This window comes from Nothobranchius furzeri, chromosome 1 (assembly GCF_043380555.1).
Source record: "Nothobranchius furzeri strain GRZ-AD chromosome 1, NfurGRZ-RIMD1, whole genome shotgun sequence".
Classification (NCBI taxonomy): domain Eukaryota; kingdom Metazoa; phylum Chordata; class Actinopteri; order Cyprinodontiformes; family Nothobranchiidae; genus Nothobranchius; species Nothobranchius furzeri.
The window spans coordinates 100274389-100296705 of record NC_091741.1 but is presented as its reverse complement, the minus strand read 5'-3'; the positions used below and the strand labels follow the sequence as shown (position 1 = coordinate 100296705).

The following is a 22317-nucleotide window of genomic DNA, read 5'->3' as shown; positions in this document are numbered from 1 at the left end:
CCTCTGAGTACAATAACTTAGATGCTGATAGAACAGCTACTTATTCAGAGGACACGACTGCACGCGCACACAGAAAGTGTTAAACTTGAGCAGCCCTGATCTCTTGAAACCTACATCAGCACGTCTACCTAAACCTAATTTAACTGCAGTCGAGAATGCACTCAGTAACGCAGCAGGTGAGGGGCAGACCTAGAGGTACAAGAAACATGACTCAATGTTCACAGTATCAAAGGAAACTAAAACTTAGTGTGTGCTAATTCTTAAAACGTGCATTTGAAAGTACTTCATAATATTCAGCACAGATGTGTCTGAACAGTCAGCTTTAGAGGATAGAGCAAAAGCATTTCCAAGGATCACTCCATTACAGCTCTAAGGGTGTGTGGGTTATTATCTCCAGACAAAACACCAGCCTGAACAATCAGCGGCGGACAAACTGACACTATTATGAAATCCAATTAAGTCCACAGACCGTCACAATAGACGATCATAAAAAATAATTATCTAGGGGGAATTGTGAGTTGGAGGCAAATATTAAAGCACTTCTCTAATAAAAATAAAGGTGAGTTCTTACTTCATTTTCATCTGATGTGTTTTCTCTAATGAATCGGCCTGCATCACGCTGACACATGTAGTCTTCATGAAGCTACATCTGCTTGTGTTACTGAGCGCTGCACTTTATGAACAGAAGATTCAGATCATGTTCTGGGAAGACAAAGGACAAAGCTGGTAAAAAGATAATTGTTTATTTTAGTTTTCCCCACCACTACTTTATCCACAATCAGACTGAAAGAAAAATATAGACTAAGGTACACGAAATGCAGGAATTTTTTTAATATATACCACAATTATTTTCATGAAGACAGCATATGTGCATAATTTAAAGACTAATGCCAATATGACCACGGACTTCGAGGAAACAGTCCTATGCTTGGGACCAAGTTATTTAGGTCTAGTGTCTGGGAATTTTGTTAGTGAGCACAAACAAAAACACAAAACCCAAATCACTTACTCATAAAACAATAAATGGTTCCACAAACAACTTTCAGCTCTGTTTGGATGCAGGAATGGACCGTGCCCACATGTTGCTGTTACCCTTTTAAGTTCTGCAGGTGTGGTGTTTCCAGATGCATCTATGTAGATTTATCTGTAGGTAAATCAACTTCCATACGTCAATAAAATACAAAATAAAAATAAAATAAAGTGCTTTCTACTGACTCCAACCCAATCCCAGAGAGAATGGTGTTGATTCAGCATGTGAGGGTTGAGAATCGCTCATCTTCTGATTGGCTGTGTTCATCGGTGCTTAAGGGACAACGACCGACAGATGTGAGGTGTGACTGCAATATAACGCTTAACGACGAGTACATCTGTGTCATGGGTAGCATCACATATCTGTGACTGCAGTGGCGATCAGATACAGTACAACCACTTCAGGTATTTGTAAATGTCTTTCATATAACAATTAATGGTAACAACACAATAAGTTATCTGCATATCTCCAGCAGCGGAACAGCCACTTCCTGTTGAAAACGCATACACCAAAGCAATAATTTAAAAACTCTAGGGCTCTTCTTCCTTCCTGCTAGAATCCAACTGGACCAGAACCTTTATGATCCAAATTTAAGTGATGATAAACTGAACAGTTGGTACAATCGATACATGATTCATTTAAGGAAACGATGAGTGTTCAGGCTTGAGACAAAATTCTAAAACACAGGAAGTTGAATTTTTTTCCACGATGCATTTATGCATGCCACCACCCCAACAACCCAGTCCGAGCATAAGGGTCAGGTTAAAAGCTGGTAACAAGGGTACAAGTTAGTAATACGGAGGTCCCTGTACTCGTTCTGCCTCCTCTGAAGGGGCAGCATGATGTTCACCAAGCACTGACAGTCATCATCTTGCAGCGTTTTAGGGGAGTGGGTATAAAAATAGACATTTGAAACCCTGAATATATGTTCATATGTGATTTTCTGCAACAAAAGACAATTTACAGCCATCTCACTCAGTTTACAGTCTTTTTTTTGTTGTTTTTGTCTTTATATTTCATTCAATTTAAAATGTTTTCTTGCGTTTCCCCTTATGGAGAGTCTAAATCAATACAACACAGAACAGCAATTGTAATATCTTCAACTGCCGGCATCACTGCTTGTTTATACATTAAAATGACCTCCGAGTGTGGGACAGATCCATGTGAGAAAGGAGTGTGTGTTTGTGTGTGATGACGTTACATCATCATGTCTTTGTGGTGCCTGGCTATGTGCTGGCTCTTCTCTGACGGCCTCCTGAAGCCCTTGGTGCAGTAGTCACAACGGTGGGGATAGTCCTTGGTGTGAATAGAGATGACGTGGCGCTTGAAGCCAGAAGCGTCTGTACTGTTATATTCACAATACTGGCACTGATAAACCTTCCTACCGCTGTGTGTCTTCATGTGCTTCTTCAGCTCAGCGGGCTGCCGGAAGCTTCGCCGGCAGCGTTTGCACTTAAAGGGAAGGTCCTTTGTGTGCAGCGACAGAATGTGGCGACTCAAGGTAAAGGTGTCGGGAGCGTTGAAGTTACAATGTCGACACTGGTGCACCTTGCTCCCTTTGTGTGTCTCTGCGTGTTTCTTCAATTCCGAGGGCCTATGAAAACCTTTCTCACATACGTCGCATTGATGGGGGAAGTCTTTGGTGTGAACCGAGATGATGTGCCGTTTAAGGTCACTGGAGTTGGTGCTCTTGTGCTCACAATGTGGACACTGGTGGGTCTTGTGCCCTTGCACCATCTCTATGTGGCGCTGGAGTTCACGAGCATCAGCGTAAGCTTGGGGACAATGGATGCACTTGAAGGGCAGATCGGCGCCATGCTTGCCCTTTATGTGAGTCTTTAGATTAGACTGATCAGCACAGCGGAACTCGCAGTGCGGACAGTGGTAGGGCTTCTCGCCCGTGTGGGTCCGCATGTGTTTCTTCAGCTCTGACGGGTGACGGAAGCCTTTAGCGCATTCAACACACACATGTGCAAAGTTCTTACTGTGCACTGCTAACATGTGGCGGTTGAGCAAACCCTGTTCTGCTGTCTCATAATCGCAGTATTTGCAGTGATGCAGTTTGGGCTCCCGGTCCTTAACGATGAGCTTGTCAGAGCCCAAGGGGCTGGACTCGTGGTATCGCCGTGCGTACTCTGTATATTCTGGAGATCGCTCACTGTTGTGGCTTAGGAGCTTGTGACTCTCCAAGTGATTGTGGAAACTGATCTTCTTGTTGGTGGTGAAGTCACAGTCTGTACACTGGTACTTCTTCTTGAGCAGATGGTCTGGGTGGTTTTTCATATGGCATTTGAGAAATCCCCGTGAGCGAAACTTCTTTCCACATATGTGGCAAGGGTAGACAGTTAAAGGCATCCCATCTGGTCCAATGATGACAGCTGGAAAAGGAGTTCAGAAAAACAAGGTTTAATTAGAGTAATAAACATTTAATGTGATTTTTCAAGTATCTGGCTCTTGTTTAGATCACAATAAAGCAAAACGCGAAAGCCATTTCTCGTACTAATGTCACAAAATAATGTTGATCATACCAGTCTGACACTGACGTGCGTCTCCTTTCTTCTTCTTCCTAGCCTTTGGTTTGAGCACGCTGTTTGTGCCCAGTCCCTCGCGGATCTGAAGAAAAGGTGTAGCAACTCCATTGTTCACCGGATCAATAGTATTACCTGCAGACATGGTGACAGTTCACACACTGTTGAAGGAAGCTTTGCAGCTTGGGCTTACTTTTAGCACCCCCTAAAGTCTGTTATTAATTCACTGTGGTTAAAACAAAAAGTGAAACGTATCTCCTCACTGTTCGTTTTTTTCTTTGTGACACTTTCTAACAGCTGAAATATCTCCTCAGCCTTCATTAGTTTCTACAGGAGTGATTCATCACTAAATAACAAATCAGCTGTGTTCATGATCTAAAACATACAGGAAACGTGCTGGAAGCAGACAGCACCAGGTATGTCAGCTCAAACTTTAAGGTTGGTTTATGCTTGACGCGTCCGCGAGGTCCGCACGGCTCCGTGCGGAAAAGTTGCGTCATTTTAACAACCACGCCCCTCCACCGCGTCTCCGCACGGCCCAAGATTTCTGCAACGCGCACCTCGGAAAATTTCTAACCACGCGGACGGTCGGACGCGGAAAAACATGGCGGACCGGCACGGCAAAGGTTCGTAAATACAGACATTTGTATGATTCAGCTCTCAGAGATCACCGTGATCAACATGTTGTTAATAATTCTTGGAGAGAAATAGCTCGCACTGTCGGAAAAGACGAGAACGCTGTTAAAAATGCTGAAATACCATGTTGTAAACAGTGATTTCTACTTCTACTATGGTGTAGTGTTGGATGCATGCTGTAGAGCTCCATGCTGCCCCGTTCAGCTTGGGAGAATATTGGCTCACCACAGAGACGAGCCGCACAAACCATAAACGCTGCGTGTTGTGAAACGCGTTCCATCCGCGAGCCGCATCACCGCGCGGAAAGTGAATGCGTCAAGCATAAACAGTGTAAGGTGATCTGTCTGCTCCACAGAAACACAAATGGTAGTGTTGTTGGACATTCTGCTCAGTTTTATGGCTTTTTGTCAGACTGGACCAGAAAACGGGGGAGGCGATCTTCAGTTGTGACAAAAGTAGCATGAGGTGATCAGTAGCGATGGGTACCGAATTCTGTACTATTTAAGACACCGACCAAATTCCATAGTACCAACGGAGTGCCGATTCACATCATATGAAATGGTGCCTTTTTTCAGTATTCGTGCCACGGGCCGGCGCAAGAGCATAACGTCGTCAGTCACTGTGGGTGAGCTGTAAACAAGGCAGCATGACAGAGAGGAAGCGTTCTGAAGTCTGGGTCCACTTCACTAAGTAGGATGGGTAACTGGGTGAAGATGAAACCAGCAACAACGACCTAAGTGAGGCATCATCATCCTAATCTGCTCTGGTAGGTAAATAAAATGTTTAAGATAATGTTAGCTTGGTGTTCGCTTCTGTTCAGCTAATGGTGGGTTCGCTTTCTCCTCGGAACTCCGAAATTCAAAATAGTTAGTGAAACGTCACAATATTAAAATACAAACAGTTGTATGATATCAAAGTTTGCTTTAGTTTCATGTGTAGTTTATAATACACGGTCTACTCATCAGTTATTCCAAAGAATTTAGAAGAGGAGTAGGACTACATGGAGCTGGGTTTGTTTTAGGGATGGACAATATAACTGTATTAATATCGGTATCGGCCGGTGTTAGTTATTTTTAACATATCAGTATCGGTCCAATAAATAGAACGGGGCCAATATTATCCAACCGATATTTTTTCCATCTCGTCTCCATTTGTTTGCCTGTTTCAGAGGGTGAGGGGGGTGATGTGTAATTGTTTAGTCACGTGAACAGTGAATTAAATCATCTCAGAACTGTAAATGGTGTGTACATAACAACATAAATTAAGCTTTAATAATTTTAATTCTATACAAAATCTGCTGATTTTAGAAGCATTACTGTCAGTTTATCGGTATCAGCAAATATCGGTTATCGGCCATAACAGTGATCTTAACTCATTCACTGCCAGCTGTTTCCTTATCAGAAAAGCCCGTCGCTGCCAGCATTTTCACCGTTTAAGAGTCACAGAACGTTGCGCTCTACGATGATGTCAACGGCAAAACTACCAAAACAAAGAAACTCACCTCTTACATCAGGAAGAATCCACATATTTCTAGCATTATCCGTTCTTTACTAATCTGGTGTCGAATTGTGATCGGCAGAAGCTTTTCCGGTTCACGCCTCACTTTTTTTACAGCAGCGGCCCAAAACGATTTCCTAACACATGGATTTTCTGCTTCCTGATCACGTGACGTGTGACGTATGCGGATGAAGATCGGCTTTAGAGCTGGGATGTTTGTTCTCACGCTGCGGGGGCTCGTTCCGGCGCCCACACAGCAAAACAATGCCGTCGTCATTGGCAGTGAACGGTTGGATTTAAAATGACGACTTTTGTCGTCAAAAGCAGTGAATGAGTTACTATCGGTATCGGCCCAAAAAATTCATATCGGTGCATCACTAGTTTGTTTTTGCATCATTTAGAAACAGTTAAAGGTTTTCATAATGAAGAATTTTGTATAAATTACAAACTGTTGTATGTTATTTATTATATTTATCAAATATGGTTATATATTGGGAAAATTATATATATTTAATTAAAAATACGATTTAAATAATTACTAAACACTCAAAAGAATCAAATTGGTACTGTTAAGAACCGGTAATGATTCATAGGTGACAGGAATTGATACCGTATCGATTCAAATGTCAAAGGTACCCATCTCTAGTGATCAGTAAACAGCGTGATCTGATATTGCACCCAGACTGCGTCTGTCCTCAAGCAGCTGAAGCTGAAAGAGAGAGAGAATAGCACGCCATCTGTCTGTGTGTGTGTGTGTGCATGCACTCGTCAGACAGAAGGCTTCAGTCAGTGGCTTGTTTCAGTAACCAGCGTGACAATGAATCGAGCATGCGGAAAGCCCCCGCTGGCTGATTCTGCCCGCCCATCGAAGGATCCCCCTAACGGTAGACGTGAACTTGACCCGGCAAATCAGTCGGCAGTGGGTGCGTTGGACCGCCTTGGGAAGAAGGCTGAAAAAACAACTGGTTGTGCGCGGGAAAGTTCAAGGCTACCCAGGTGGGAACACACTGTACCTAGTCCAGGTGGAGGAGAGCTGATGCTAGTGTGGAAGCCCTATTAGAGTCACAAGCTGTACCACCTCTTTGAAGAAATAGACAAACATACTGATGTTGTCATCATCATCATCATCATCACTCTCATCATCGTCATCGTCTTCTTCTTCCTTTAGAGGGTTCTTAACAGCCATGTAGACCATCTTGTCACGGCCCACTCCCAGTCTGCCTGATGATGCTGCTTCCAGATCAGGATGGCTGTTCTGGTAATCGTCCTCCGTTATTACCTCTGTTCCACCTGGAGATGAAAGAAAGTCAAAGCCCAGTCAGCACAGCAAGAATAAATGTAGACACTGTTCTTGTGTTCATTATTCACGTACTGTCTGGTCGATTTAAATGCCACTTACCTAAATCATCATCTGCTTCAGCCTTAAAAATGTAGACTTTTATGACCTCAGAGTCGTCATCCTCCTCTTTGATTTCTTTGTCCTCCATGACTTCGGTGGTGATCTCCAGTGGAGTGTCTCCTATATCCAATTTCTCACCCACCTCATCAACTTCAACAACACAAATATACCTGGTTATACCTAAACAAATACAAAGCTGTGGGCTGATTGCAGTTGTGTTATTACAGGACAGGCTGTCTTACGGGAGATCATGAGGTAATCCTCAGAACTGCTTCTTGCATCATCCTCCTCATCCGTCTGCAGGGGAACAGCCTCAGTTGTCAGCTGTTGATGAATAATAGTCTTCGAGCTGCCTTCTGCCACCATTAGACCTTCTGATACAAGCTGGTGGTCTAATGCGTCATCTGGGTGCTCAGACAGAAGCTCTGCCACAAACACTTGGTCTGCCATGTCATCATGATGATTTGAGTCCTGGATCAGGTCTGATGTTAAGACATGATGGTGGTGGACGTCCAAGGACTCCTCAATTGCAACCTCTGTCCCCAGGATATTGTCAGGCATGATTACACTGTGTCCTGAGGGGACCATATCTTCAGTCACCATTTCATGGGCCTCAACCCCTTGAGACTGAAGACTTTCCACATCTACCTCCAGCTCTTCCACCCCCTCAGTTTCTAAACCATCAACTTCAACTTCTTCTTCAAGACCTTCAACTACATGAGCTTCCAGACCCTCCACATCTACCTCAGTCTCCAGCCCCTCAACCACATGTGTCTCCAGACCCTCAACTTCAACCTCACCCTCAAGATCCTCAACAACCTGAGCTTCTAACTCTACCACATGTGTCTGTAGCTCTTCCACAACTTCAGCCTCCAAGCCCTCTACATTAGTATGTAAACCCCCCACCACCTCAGCCTCCAGTCCTTCAACCACCTCGGCCTCCAGTCCTTCAACCACCTCAGCCTCCAGTCCTTCAACTACTTGAGTCTCCAGACCTTCCACCTCCAGTTCATGCTCCAGGAGGATGCCCTCGTCGGTCATTACATCAGACAGAAGCATTCCCTCAGGTACAGACACAACAATGTGTTCTCCATCAATGTGAGCCAAACCTCCCATGCCTGCAACTGTAAGCAAAACAAACACAAAACATTAATACATAAAAATCTAACCCTGGTCCAATATTAGTGCAGATTCAGTAGTGACTGCAACTAGATTAGATAACGGAATCTGCTAGACTGAGTTTTAACAGGGTGCTTATAGACAGCAGTTACTGAGCTAGTGTTTACAGAGCAAGTCACCCTTCTGCCAGTCTTACCTACACACATTCTTGTTTAAAAAAATTGCTAAAAGGAGGAGTCGCCTGTTGAGACCCCACTCCCCGTGCATGCTGAGTTTCTCTATTGGAGAAACAAGCCAAGAACAAGCACACTAGGGCTGCACGATATTAGGAAAACCTGCGATATTCGATAATAATGATTAATATTGCAATGACATATTACTTACGATAAATAAAAACTTAACTTAGGAACAAAATTAATCAAAAACAAAGAAATAAAAAAATTCTAAAAATGAGAAAAGCTAAAGATGTGAAGAAAGGGAAAAAGGAAATAAACAAGAAAAGGCAATCAGTGGCTCCCGGGAAAAGCAGAATCAGCGAAAAGAGCAGACCAAAGCTAACTCAGGTGCATGCTAACCATCGAAATGAAGTGCCGCCCGCCTCGGGGGCGGGCCTCTGACCTATGAGAACCCACCCAATTGGCCAAATGGGTGAAGAGCTCTATTTCATTTGTTAAAAAAAAACATAATGCTTTCATTTGATTGACAGAATGCATTATGTGTAGCAAACATTTGAGCTGAACATTCAATGCGATATTTATCTGTTCTTTGCGATATGCATATTGTGTATGCTGACATCGCGATAACGATATATTTACGATATATTGTGCAGCCCTAAAGCACACTAAAGCCGTTTCTCCAACAGCTCTGTATAACTCAGCTTATCTTAGTGTAGTTGGTATTCCCTGCCAGCTCCATGACAGAAAGTGGGTTTGCCCCGCATAGCACGCGGGGGGAGGAAAGGGGGACCCTCAGCAGCATGAGGTTTTTAGTAAACAGTGTGAAGTGACCTGTATGCTTCACAGAAACACAACTCAGCACAAGAAAATGTGGTGTTGTTGGACATTCTGCTCAGTTTTATGACTTTTTGTCAGATTCAGGAAATGCTGCTGGCAGCAAGGCAGAGAGCTGTTACCCCGCCCCCTAGCCCCATCAACGGCCACAGCTGCGATGCTGGCCTGACTAAGTGGGTGTTTCTCAATGTCAAGGAATCTCACCTTGCCCACGAAGACAATGTCCTTCCTTGGTCAAAGAAAACGGTTAAATGGAACTGACTTACCTCACTGTTGTTTCATTTGTATTAATGTTATTTTTGTTAAAAGGGGCGGATAACACAAGTTTTTCTTCTTTTTGTCCCCTTTTCATTTTGGTTTTTAGTCATTTAGTTTTGTATTTTGATTTTAATGTCAATAAATGAAAATAAAGAATAAATAAATAAAACATGGCGTGCCAAGTGAGGTAAAGTTAAATTTCATACTTTTAAGTTTCGATATAAATGTATAACAAGACTTTTACTTTTTTATTGTGTAGCTGCAGGCTCCTGATACACCATCCTTCTGAAAATACTGTGCTGTGTTCTGGGCGAATTTTTAACCAAGAGAAGGTAACAAGGCACCTCGCATGTATCCTTGCTCACTTAGCCAAACGGCTAACAACCGGAGAACAGACGCCTTGGAATCACAATGAACATTGGAACCGATTGGAACAGGCCTTGGCAGTTCCTGATGATGCATCTCCTAGGCAACCAGGGGAGGACCAAAGCATCAAGGGGAGGTTCCTTGACATTGAGAATCACCCAGTGTACTTGGAACATCAACAGAGCAGGAAATTAAAATTTGGAAAAAAGTAGAGGGAAAATACTGAACCAAGCGGTTGGAAAAGGCCCAAAAGACACACCATTCAGGTGAAAGAGAAGACGGAGGAACAAAGACCTTAGGATTCCTGTCCATCTCGTTCACTAGGAGGAGGAGGGGAGGATGTATTTTTAAGAGGTGAGCGACTCTGCGCTGCATCGGCTCATTAGTGGTTGAGTCAGTCGGAGGTGTGGCCAAGACTTGCCATGTAACAGTGCCAGCAATGTCACTGGATACCACTTGGCCAACAAGGGCTGATTTAAATGCAATATAGTGCAGCATTCTAACCTGATGATGGAGAAATATTGATGTTTTAATCTGAATTTTAATAATTTTAATAAGATGCCCTAAAATATATATTTAAAAAAGACTGTGCATGTCTACAGCACTATTTAGATACTCAATTACACATTTTATCTGCAAAAAGGCAGATTTGGGGCGACTTGCTCTTTAATATCTTTGGTTTCTTGAAGACGTTTAGATTCTCATCTGAACTTTGTCAGTTCTGCAGTGTTTGTCTTACATAAGCTGGAATTCCAAGCAACAACAGACAGCTACAGCTTATAAGCTTGACTCTCCCACAGAGACCAGTGGACTCCTTTAAAAAGCAGCTGAAAACTCACCTGTTCAAGCTGGTTTTGGTGTGACCTTCATCACCCTCTCCTTGTTCTGCTCTCCCTACCTATTCCACCTTGCTCCGGATCCACTGATTTCCCTCTTTTCTTTTCACTCTCTCTTTCTTTACATTTTTTAATCACAATTGTCAATTTTTTTGCTCATTTTAAATATATTTGTAATCATTTCCTAATTTTTTTTATATTTTACATTTTTTGTTTATGTGAAGCGCCTCGTGATCTTTATCTTGAGAGGCGCTATAGAAAATATCTTTTCTTCTTCTTCTCTCCCATATTCCAGTCAGAAATTACAAAGTTCCTTGAATGAGAAACGAAACGTCTTCAAGAAACCAAAGAAGTCCAGTTGCCTTCTTTTGAACCCTATTGGATAACCATGACCTGGATGACTGAGAACCTTCACCAGCACTTAGGCATCTCGGTTTTTTAACACAGACTCTGAGCAAATTTACACAATCTAAAAACTTTTTTTTTTTTATTCCTTGAAAATTTGAGCAACTTTTTTTGAAACATTTTTACACTTGTCACTTTTACAAGGCAGATGTTTATGTTATGGTCATTTTCTTAACCAATCATTGGTCATACAGCTACACAGAGTTCATGGTGGTTGAACACAAACAAAGAGGTCGGGTGCAGAGTGTGACGGGTAGTAGTCAAGGGCGGGGACCTTGGCGGTCTGATCCTCGGCTACAGAAGCTGGCTCTTGGCACATGGAATCAATCAATCAATCAATCAAAGCTTTATTTATAATGTCACCTCTCTGGTGGGGAAGGAGCCTGAGTTGGAGTGTGAGGTTGAGAGGTTCTGACTAGATATAGTCGGACTCACCTAAACGCATGGCTCGGACTCTGGAACCAGTTTCCTTGAGACGGGTTGGACTTTCTACCACTCTGGAGTTGCTCCCACTGAGAGGAGCCCAGCATGGGTGGTGCCTGTACGTTGGGGTTTACCCCAGTGAATGAGAGGGTAGCCTCCCTCCGCCTACGTGTGGGGGGACAGGTTCTGACTGTGGTCTGTGCTTATGCACCAAACTACAGTTCAGACTACCCACCCTTTTTGGAGACCTTGGAGGGGGTGCTGGAAAGTGCTCCTTCCAGTGACTCCCTCGTTCTGCTGCGGGACTTTAACGCTCACCTGGGCAACGACAGTGACACCTGGAGAGGTGTGTTTGGGAGGAACGGCCCCCCGATCTGAATTTTAGAGTGGTGTTTTGTTATTGGACTTCTGTGCCAGTCATGGATTGTCTATAATGAACACCATGTTCAGACATAAAGGTGTACATATGTGCTCTTGGCACCAGGACACCTTAGACTGCAGCTCGATGATCGCCTTTGTTGTTGTTTCATCTGACCTGCAGCCACATGTCTTGGACACTCAGTTGAAGAGAGGGGCGGAGCTGTCAACTGACCACTACCTGGTGGCGAGTTGGCTCAGATGGTGGGGGAGGATGCCAGTCAGACCAGGCAGGCCCAAACGTATAACGAGGGTCTGCTGAAAACATCTGGCAGAGTCTCCTGTCAGAAGGAGCTTCAATTCCCACCTCTGACAAAACTTCCAAAATGTTCTGGGGGAGGCAGGGGACATTGAGTCTGAATGGACCCTGTTCCGTGCCTCAATTGTTGAGGCGGCCAACCGGAGCTGTGGTCGCAGGTAGGGGTGGGCAATATAAACGATATAAGGTAGAAACAATATAAAATTGGGTAATGAGAGCTTTTGGCTATATCGCAATACCGCGATATCGCGATAAAACATGACGTCACTAAGATGTGCACCCTGCTGACATTGGGGCAACAGAATGGCAGTGACTGCAAGCATGGAGTGGGCAGAGGAGGCGGCCTATATGCCTCAAGTGGCATATATTTGCCACATGAGGATATTTAAAAGCATGTCATTTTGACATATATAAACAGAGGGAAAAAAATATCGCAATATATATCGTTACCGCACATGCTTCAGTAGGGCTGCAACAACGAATCGATAAATTCGATGAAAATCGATTACTAAAAGCGTTGGCAACGAATTGCGTCATCGATTCGTTGTGTCGCACAACTCTTCCAAAAGCGCCCCCCCCCTTCCCGCCCGCCGTTGCGTGCAGACCAGAGCAAGTCAGATCAGCGCGAGGGAGAGCCGCAGATCAGCGCGAGCGAGGGAGAGCCGCAGATCAGCGCGAGGGAGAGCCGCAGATCAGCGCGAGGGAGAGCCGCAGATCAGCGCGAGCGAGGGAGAGCCGCAGATCAGCGCGAGGGAGAGCCGCAGATCAGCGCGAGGGAGAGCCGGCAGATCAGCGCGAGGGAGAGCCGCAGATCAGCGTGAGGGAGAGCCGCAGATCAGCGCGAGGGAGAGCCGCAGATCAGCGCGAGGGAGAGCCGGCAGACTTGCTGCTGCGAACCGGTTCCGCATTGTTGCGCTGCGATCCAGGCAGCTGCTTCCAGCGCATGGTCCATTCTCAAAGTGGCGCAACCAAAAAACTATAATTAGCACACGATCGTTCATGTCTGCACATGTTCTCTATTTTCTGTCTTATTTGTGCCTGAAGCGCGCTACTGCGGAGCTCATCACCTGTGCTGCGGTGATTTCACCTCACGCAGCATCAAAAACGCGCTCTGCGCTTTGCGGTTAGGAGATCTTTGATCTGCTCAAAAGTAACTGATGAGGTGAAAAAGTAAGAATCCAGGCAGCAGATTTTCTGGAGAGTTTAGAGGAGATGCAGGAAGATGAGAGACAGACAGGACAGGAAAATAGTTGAATAAAAACAAGAAAACAAAACAAAGTGTTGAAAAGTAAAATGTAGGTAGATTTATCTCCACTACACGTTTTTACCAGTAAAAACAATAAGTTATACACATGTCATATTTATACATCTGATACAATTCAGATCACCTTCAACACTGTCACACACCCAGGGCCGTTTCAAGACATTTTGGGGGCCAAGGCAAAATGACCCCCCCCCCCCCCCCCATAGCTGGGCTCCCCAGAAGCCTCTGTGTAATTCATGCCCTCTCCAGGAGTATTAGTTATACAGTGTTTATAAAAGCTCCTCAGACATTACTGACATGTTCTAATATTATCAGATGAAAAACTAAATTATCAGACATGCTGTCTCATCTGCTGCTTTTCTAAACTTGCTAAAAGTAGCTAAACCATTTGAAAGCCACTATTTGTGGATTCTCTGAAAGTTTCCATGGAGTGTGGGACAACTTATTTTTTCATTGATCCTATCGTCTAATCTCCCAGCTGAAACAAGCATCCTTAATAATCTGTGCACAGGAAGCGTACCGATGCTGTAGTAAAACAAAAGGTATAATAATTTATTATTAATAAAACCTTGTTGCAGCACTAAAGCATAAAAATGAGATTTTGCATTAAATATGCAAAATATTTACATATGAATTGTTTTAGAGCCCTTTTATTGGCAGAATCTGATATTAATTTAGTTCTTACAAAAAATGGGTCCCAACATGGATTGTGTGGCGTTGCCATAGTGTGAAGTCATAGGCACAGATCCCCTGTCCTCTTGTTTGAAAATGGAAATGTGATCACCCTATATTAAACAAACTGTCCACCCGGGCTTTTGCGCTGCACAGAGACGCTTCGCTGCCTATGACTCTGAACGTCAGTTGAGAGTCAGTCTCATGCAGACTGACCAATGAAGAGAGGGCCTCAAGTTAAGACCCTCTCCTCATTGGTCAGTCCACACGAGGTGGGTCAAAGGTTACTCTGGGCGGGTTACGTGTTGTCAGGTATTCAAGTATCGAGTATATTTACTGCATATTACAGTAAAATATTCTGTATGTGACCACATTATGGTGATCCTCGGGTCGTGATGATGGAGCCCTTGAATATTGTTGCCCAGGGTACAACAAAGTCTTAATCTGGCCCTGGTTCCGCCGTCACATTCCCGCAGAAACTGGTTGATCACACCGGGGCCAGACTACTATTATGTGGTTTTACAACCACAATGTCCTCGGAAGCAAAAACGCTTTTAAAAGGGAGGGAGGAGTCCTAACTGTTGCTGCAGGCGTGTTGTGTGAGAGTGCAGTTATATACTGGTTAATATATTTTTGGGTTCAGTTGCTTTCATGTGGCCTAATGTGAGTCTATTTGGGATCATTGGAATGATCAGCAGCATTTCTTGATGTGACTTTATGGCAGTTACCCAGGGCATCATCACAAGGAGGATGGCATTAATTTACTTTTGTTTTATTTGGTATTTTTCAGTCATTTTTGGAAATAGTGATCAATTATGAATAATTCACAGCCAATGTTTAATTACATTTAAAATAAATGTCAACAGATGAGATCAAACAAAACAGATGAGAATTGCCCTTAAGCTGTTTAACTTGGACCAAGTATTTTAGGTCACAGATAGATGTAGCTTAGGGTCTCTGTCTATACACCTTATAAGACAATTTAGGTAATGACATGTTGTTTTTCTGCTATTGAACTGTTTTCTAATAATGTTGTGTTAAATAAAGTGAAGGAAGGAGAGAAATAACGTTTCCCTAGCAGTTTTTAAAAATTTCCCCATGTAATCCGATTAATCGATTAATCGTGTCGAGACCCCATCCGATTAATCGATTATCCAAATAATCGTTTGTTGCAGCCCTATGCTTCAGATTACATCGCAATATAAATTTGAGGCCACATCGCCCAGCCCTAGTCACAGGATCGTCGGTGCCTGTCGTGGTGGCAACCCCCGAACTCGATGGTGGACACCGGCAGTTAGGGATGCTGTCAAGCTGAAGAAAGAGTCCTATCAGGTCTTTTTGGCCTGTGGGACTCCAGAGGCAGCTGACGGGTACCAGCAGCCCAAGCTGAACGCGGCTCGGGTGGTCGCCGAGGCAAAAACCCGGGCATGGGAGGAGTTTGGTGAGACCATGGAGCAAGACTTCCGTACGGCTTTGAGGAGATTCTGGTCCACCATCCGGTGCCTCGGGGGGGAAAGCAGTGCGCTACCAACACTATCTATAGTGGGGACGGTGTGCTGCTGACCTCTACTCAGGACGTTGTGGATCAGTGGGCAGAATCCTTCGAAGACCTACTCAATCCCACCGACACGTCTTCCAGTGAGGAAGCAAAGTCTGGGGACTTTGGGTTGGCCTCTCAAATCTCTGGTGCTGAGGTCACTGAGGTGGTCAAAAAGATGAGTGGATGAGATCCGCCCAAAGTTCCTTAAGGCTCTGGATGTTGTGGGGCTGTGTTGGTTGACACGGCTCTGCAATATCGCGTGGACATCGGGGGCAGCCCCACCGGACTGGCAGACCGGGGTGGTGGTTCCCTTATTTAAAAAGGGGGACTGCAGGGTGTGTTCTAACTACAGGGGGATCACAATCCTGAGCCTTCCTGGTAAGGTCTATTCAGGGGTTCTGGAGAGGAGGGTCCGTTGGATTGTTGAACCTCAGATTCAGGAGGTGCAATGTGGTTTTCGTTCTGGCCGTGGAACACTGGACCAGCTCTATACCTTTACCCCCAAATTCCACTACCTCCGCTCCGCTCCGGTCCGCCCTCGCCTTCCGCAGCCGCTCGCTTCCGAACTCAATTTTTACTGGTACCCGCTCTACAACGGCTCTGCTGCGGTGCGGAGACCTGAGGTGGGCAAACAAGCATGCGCAGGATTTTCGAGATCTTGCGATATAGTCCGAGCAATAAACGCGGAAGTTAGATCCAAGCACCCGTTGTGTGGGAGAAGCATCGAAATGAACTGGTTAATCTGCCCATCATTTGTGTTGAGAGATCAGCAGTGTTTGAATCAACAAAGTGTGACTACTTTGATAGTGGAAACTGTATTTATGGCTTACTTTTGTGCATTTAAAGTTCAGCCGCCATTGATAGTTGTTAAAAGTTGTTAAACCTGTGTGTATGAAACAAAAAACGCCTTTTGTTTATCGATTTATTGTGAAAAATGGAAGTTGTGCTTGCTCCTTTTCCTGTTGGGCGGTTGTGATTCCTGTCCATTGACTGCGGAGGTGCTCCGGCGTCCGGCAAAAATAGGATCGATTCTATTTTTGCCGGACGCCGGAACAGAGGGTGGCGCACTGCGCCGCACTGCCGCAGTAGTGGAATAGCTCTGATTGACTACAACGGGACCGATTTTGCTCCGGCGTTCGTGTCGGAGCGGAGGTAGTGGAATTTGGGGGTAAGGGGAATCCTGGAGGGTGCGCGGGAATTTGCCCAACCAATCTACATGTGTTTCGTGGATTTGACTGCGTCCCTCGGGGGCCCTGTGGGGGGTACTCCGGAAGTATGGGGTACCAGGCCATCTGATACGGATTGTTAGGTCCCTGTATGACCGGTGTCAGAGCTTGGTCCGCATTGCTGGCAGCAAGTCGGGCTCGTTCCCAGTGAGAGTTGGACTCCGCCAAGGCTGCCCTTTGTCACAGATTCTGTTCATAACCTTTATGGACAAGATTTATAGGCCCCAAGTCTGCCCCAAGTAGAGGAGTTCTAGTATCTCGGGGTCTTGTTCACGAGTGAGGGAAAACTGGAGCGTGAGATCGATAGGCGGATTGGAGCTGCATCTGCAGTGATGCAGAATGCCCGCATCACTGCAGATGCCGTACCGGTCTGTCGTGGTGAAGAGAGAGCTGAGTCAGAAGGCGAAGCTCTCAATTTACCGGTCGATCTACGTTCCTACCCTCACCTATGGTCATGAGTTTTGGGTAGTGACCAAAAGAACGAGACTGCGGATACAAGCGGCCGGAATGAGTTTTCTCCGAAGAGTGGCTGGGCTCTCCCTTAGAGATAGGGTGAGAAACTCTGTCATTCGGGAGGGGCTCGGAGTAGACCTGCTGCTCCTCTACATCGAGAGGAGCCAGTTGAGCTGGCTCTGGCATCTGGTCAGGATGCCTCCTTGGTGAAGTTTTCCGGGCACGTCCAACCGGGAGGAGACCTAAAGGTAGACCCAGGACACGGTGGAGGGACAATGTCTCTCGACTAGGGATGCACCGATGGATCGGCATTTGATCGTAATCGGCCGATAGCGCCCCTATCGGTTTTGATCGGAATTTTCAAAATAGATCAAAGCAAACCGATCAGGTAGGGTTGTTACGGTAACCAGTGTAGCGCTAAACCCCGTTAAAAAAAAAAAAAGTTGACAATAATAACCATCTTGTTTTTAAAAAAACTATATTATCTTGGTGGGTTTACCGTGGCTGCGGTGTAGGCGCGGTGACCCTTACCAGCCACCGTATCATCTGCAGAAGTTGCCGGCGGCACATACACGCTTTGTTTACAACAAAACTTTCTTGAAGCTAAAGCTGAAATAATGGTCAAAGGAGGAGACGGCAACACTCAGGAGGACATTTATTATCCCTCAAAGAAGACAAAGTCGGAAGTACGGGCATATTTTAGATATTTGAAGAATGCCGAGGGAGTTTATAGAAGACGGGCGGCTATCCTGTTTGCAGCACGAGCAGAAAAAGTGTCTGTGAAAGGCAGCAACGCTTCAAATCTCATGACACATCTGCGTGACCATCACCCACAACTCTACAGTCAACGCAAGGCAAGCTAACGTTAGCGTTTTCGCTAAAATGTGTGATCCGAGGATTTGGGTTGAGGGAGAATGCAACGAGTCGCTATATCAAGCAGCCGCAGCGCCGCTACCTGCATATAAACCGTGTCGCGGACACCCCCATGTTGAAATGACGCTATGCATTAAGGGGCTCCCAGGGGCAGATAAGAGTTGGTCTCTCTCCGAGAATAATTATGAATTTAACAATGATTACTGCCTGATGACATTTTCCCACATCTGCAAAGCTCACTGGAAGAACACAAACCGAGGACGATATTTTCCTGAAATACGGATTGCTCAAGTAAGGGTAAAAAAAAAGTATCTGATTAGAAGGCTACTTGAGTACTGAGTATCATCTGATCTAATATTTTTAAATGATGACATCAAACAGACATAAAATACGAAGTTATGGGCAAATATTGGTATTTTAAAGACTAAAGTGGAAAAATGTAAACAAATAAACAACATAATTACAAAATAACACATTTTAGGCAAAATTTTGACACAAACCGAGGACAATATTTTCCTGATATAGGGTTTATTACTCAAGTAAGGGTAAAAAAGTATCTGATTAGAAGGCTACTTGAGTACCGAGTATCATCTGATCTAATATTTTTAAATGATGACATCAAACAGACATAAAATACGAAGTTATGGGCAAATATTGGTATTTTAAAGACTAAAGTGGAAAAATGTAAACAAATAAACAACATAATTACAAAATAACACATTTTAGGCTAAATTTAGACACAAACTGAGGACAATATTTTCCTGATATACAGTGTTTATTTAATTGTGTGAAAATGTAGCATGTTTAAAAAAAATACCGCGATAATACCGAAAACCGTGGTAATTTTGGTCACAATAACCGTGAGGTTAAATTTTCACACCGTGACAACCCTAATACAGACCATTTTAGATTAGGTTACATTTCCTTTATTCCCAGATTATGTAGTTTGTAGCACTCATTATAATGTTGTAGAAAATTTCTGGCCAATCCACGTGATCGGTATCGGTGATCAGCATTCTTTGATATCGGTATCGGTGATCGGCAGCAAAAAACCTGATCGGTGCATCCCTACTCTCGACTGGCCAGGGAACGCCTTGGGATTCCCCTGGAGGAGCTGGCCCAAGTGGCTGGGGAGAGGGAAGTCTGGGCCTCTTGCCTAAAGCCTGGTTCATGCTTCTCCATCAGCTCCGCAAGGGACAGACACGCACGAATTGACGGAAGCGTTTTGCTCTCATACTTCTCCGTCTCCTGGAGAGTGTTGCAAAGCAATTGCCCGGCAGGACAACAGAGGATGTAGAGCTGTTCTGTGGTATCCTGTCATGTGTTGGTCCAAGATAGTGTGTTTATATTGTTTTTTGTATATAAGAGACTTTTTTTTTAACACAGACAAATTTGTCTCTCATTCTCCTCCATCTCTAAACCCACGTTTCCTGTCATTTCCGTCCACAAATAAAACGCTTGCTGCGCATCTTTTCACTCCTCCAGTCACAGGAGAATTAAACATTCATGTTTTTAGAGTTTTTTCGCGAGGTATTCTTCAAGCTTCTCCGTGTCTGCCGTTTGTTATCCTCGGTTCTCTTTATGTTTTTGAGGGCGCAATAGCGGCGCTGTAGACAACAGCGGCGGCGTCCTGACCAATCACAAGCTTGCGTTGTCCGTCTCGACTGACGGATGTTTAGAAAAGAGAGCTCGACTCCGTCCGTCCTTGCGGAGCTTTCCGGCAGCTCTGCAAGGACATTGCGTGTCTCCGCACTGACGCAGACGGAGAAGCATGAATCAGGCTTTAGGCTACTGCCCCCTCGACCTAACTCCGGATAAGCGGGTGAAAATGGATGGATGGATGTTGATCCAATACATCTTCAAAATATTTGTATGTTTAGTTGGAAAAACTGCACTTAAAATAAAATGCAACATTTACAAATAATTGTTTCAACAAACAGGCATGTGCTTGTCAATGCATTTTGAGTCAAACTACAAACAATGACTCAACTTAGTTTTAATGTTGGTAAACGATGAATTTTAGGGTAAGGCAAAATAAAACTTGATAACATATTTGATTATTTATCAAAATGGAACTTTATAACACCCATGTCACGTGACTTCACATTTAGGCTGTTGCTTTATTCCCTAAAACAGGGTATTTGCTAATACATCAAATGCTTGATTGATTAACCCTTTCATGTGTCAGTTTGACCAACTGAACTACCTACCAAAATCTTGCATGATCATAGCATGGGGCATCTTCAGCTCCTGAGTATGTAGCTCCAACACTCCACCGCCCTGATCCATTTTTTAAATCTTTAATAAAAAACTGAAAATTATAGGGTTAAACAACTTCATTTGTATGATTTGAATTATTGAAACGAAATTAAAAGGCAAAAAAATTACACTTTGTGCAGCAGACAAGAAATCAATACATACCTTCACATTTAGTGACAAGACCTTTACAATAAAACCAACAGGAAAACTGATAGGCCTCCTTCCATCAAGACAATTGTTCAGTCTGGCAAAGGAAAAAAGCCCATTTAAAATACACATTAAATGTGTTACACTGAAGGCACATAATTGATGTTAGAAGTGTATTTCATATACTGTGTTTTGCTGCCATCATCAAAACTGATTTTGTATAAAGTTTCAAGTTTCGTTCTAACAAAGTTCTAACAGAGAAAACATTTAATCCTATGCGGGTTGGTAAATGTTTTGTTGAATACTGGCTCCATCCATTGCCTATTAGAAGTACTACATGCGGCATCAACCTGCATATAGTCATGGACATAGAGCTCTAAACCTGGACATGCCTGATGGATGGTTTAGGTTAAACTGATACAAAGGACTGTCCCACGAACAAGTACGAGCTCGAACTCGGTGGTGATACTGAAGCCTCTTGAAGACAGACATGCTCAGCTATGAGGGCGTAAACGCATTTCGTCTCTGCTGCCTTAAAATAAAAACAAGGCTTGTTTACAGCTTTCTATTGTGACGTTGTGCGTATATGTCATGAATATATAAGAGCCTCTAACAATGATGAAGCCCGTGTTCCCACACAACTAATCGTTTAACTTTATATCGTAGTTTTCGACTCAACTCTTAATTTACACATGCCCAAAGTTTACAGCCACCAATGAAAGCACCGCAGTTATGCAACGCATAATAAGGGGGCTAACGCCCTCCACCCACTGGCGCTAACTAACTAGCAAGCAAGCTAAGACCAACTCCCCCGGCGCCATTTTGTTGTAGCATAAAAGCTAAAATAGTCGCTTCGACAACTGTACTAAAATGCATTTCAAACATTAGACCAAATAAAAATCGCAACAATGGAGCATATCGTAAACGAACACATCCTGTAATATTTATTAGCAATGCTGCTTTAATCTGTGAGATGAGACAATATTTTCGGCTAGCTAGCTTGCTAAGCTAAGGGGCGCAGCTTGTGCCGCATTATCTTCCATGTTGTTTTCGAAACGGGCCCGTAACGTTCAACTGGGCCCGTGCGTCTAATTCCGCGTGCCTTTGTGAACCGTTTGATATACTTTTACCTGATAACGTCGTCTTCTGAGTGTAACGGTGTGTTTCCCCCTCCTCGAGTTTGTCTGTTATTATTTTGGTTTATTTTTGACGATAAGCTAAGTGCGGCCTGCAGTTTTGGATCCCCGGGCACTCTTTGCTAGGCCTCGGCCAATCAGCTTGCTTCCTGACAAGCAGAGGGAGGGCGGTGGAGGTGAGGGGGGGGGTGGGGGGCAGACAATGCGTGGCCTCGTTTACCGCTGATCCCTTACTATTTGCGTCATGCATAAGAGAGCAGCTACATCTAAACATCGTTTGTCTTTATTCGAGTATTTATTTGCACGGACACTGGCAACACATAATCGGAACATTATGGAATACATGTTTAAAATTTTAAAACGCTTGCTCGCGGTGGGCTCTGTCTTAGGAAGAGGCCTGTAGGCCATTTTGTCACAAGGGTTGGGTAACGATGAGCCGGTATGGCAAGCCCATTTAGCATCTAATAGCTAGACCGGATGTTCACAACAAATGTTTACAATTCCATTCTTCCTAGTCAAACTGAGCATTTAAGTTATCCACAAAACAATGTTCGTACATGTGAA

The 22317-nt window shown here is 44.2% G+C and overlaps 1 protein-coding gene across 2 annotated transcripts; it reads right to left on the bottom strand.

Moving 5' to 3' along the window:
* Positions 1 to 2004: 2004 nt before the first annotated feature.
* Positions 2005 to 21887, bottom strand: znf711 (zinc finger protein 711). Of its 2 annotated transcripts, XM_015976364.3 has the most exons (8): positions 21748 to 21887; positions 20633 to 20714; positions 20422 to 20522; positions 7333 to 8214; positions 7091 to 7240; positions 6796 to 6981; positions 3559 to 3693; positions 2005 to 3408 (listed from the first exon to the last, which is right to left on the bottom strand). In XM_015976364.3, exons 3-8 carry the CDS (start codon positions 20498 to 20500, stop codon positions 2228 to 2230), a joined length of 2613 nt encoding a protein of 870 aa, XP_015831850.1. In that variant the 5' UTR covers positions 20501 to 20522; positions 20633 to 20714; positions 21748 to 21887; the 3' UTR covers positions 2005 to 2227. The 2 variants fall into 2 exon arrangements, with proteins under 2 accessions (XP_015831850.1, XP_070408690.1); XM_070552589.1 differs by lacking the exon at positions 21748 to 21887 and having other exon boundaries at positions 20422 to 20702.
* Between the last annotated feature and the right edge of the window lie 430 nt (positions 21888 to 22317).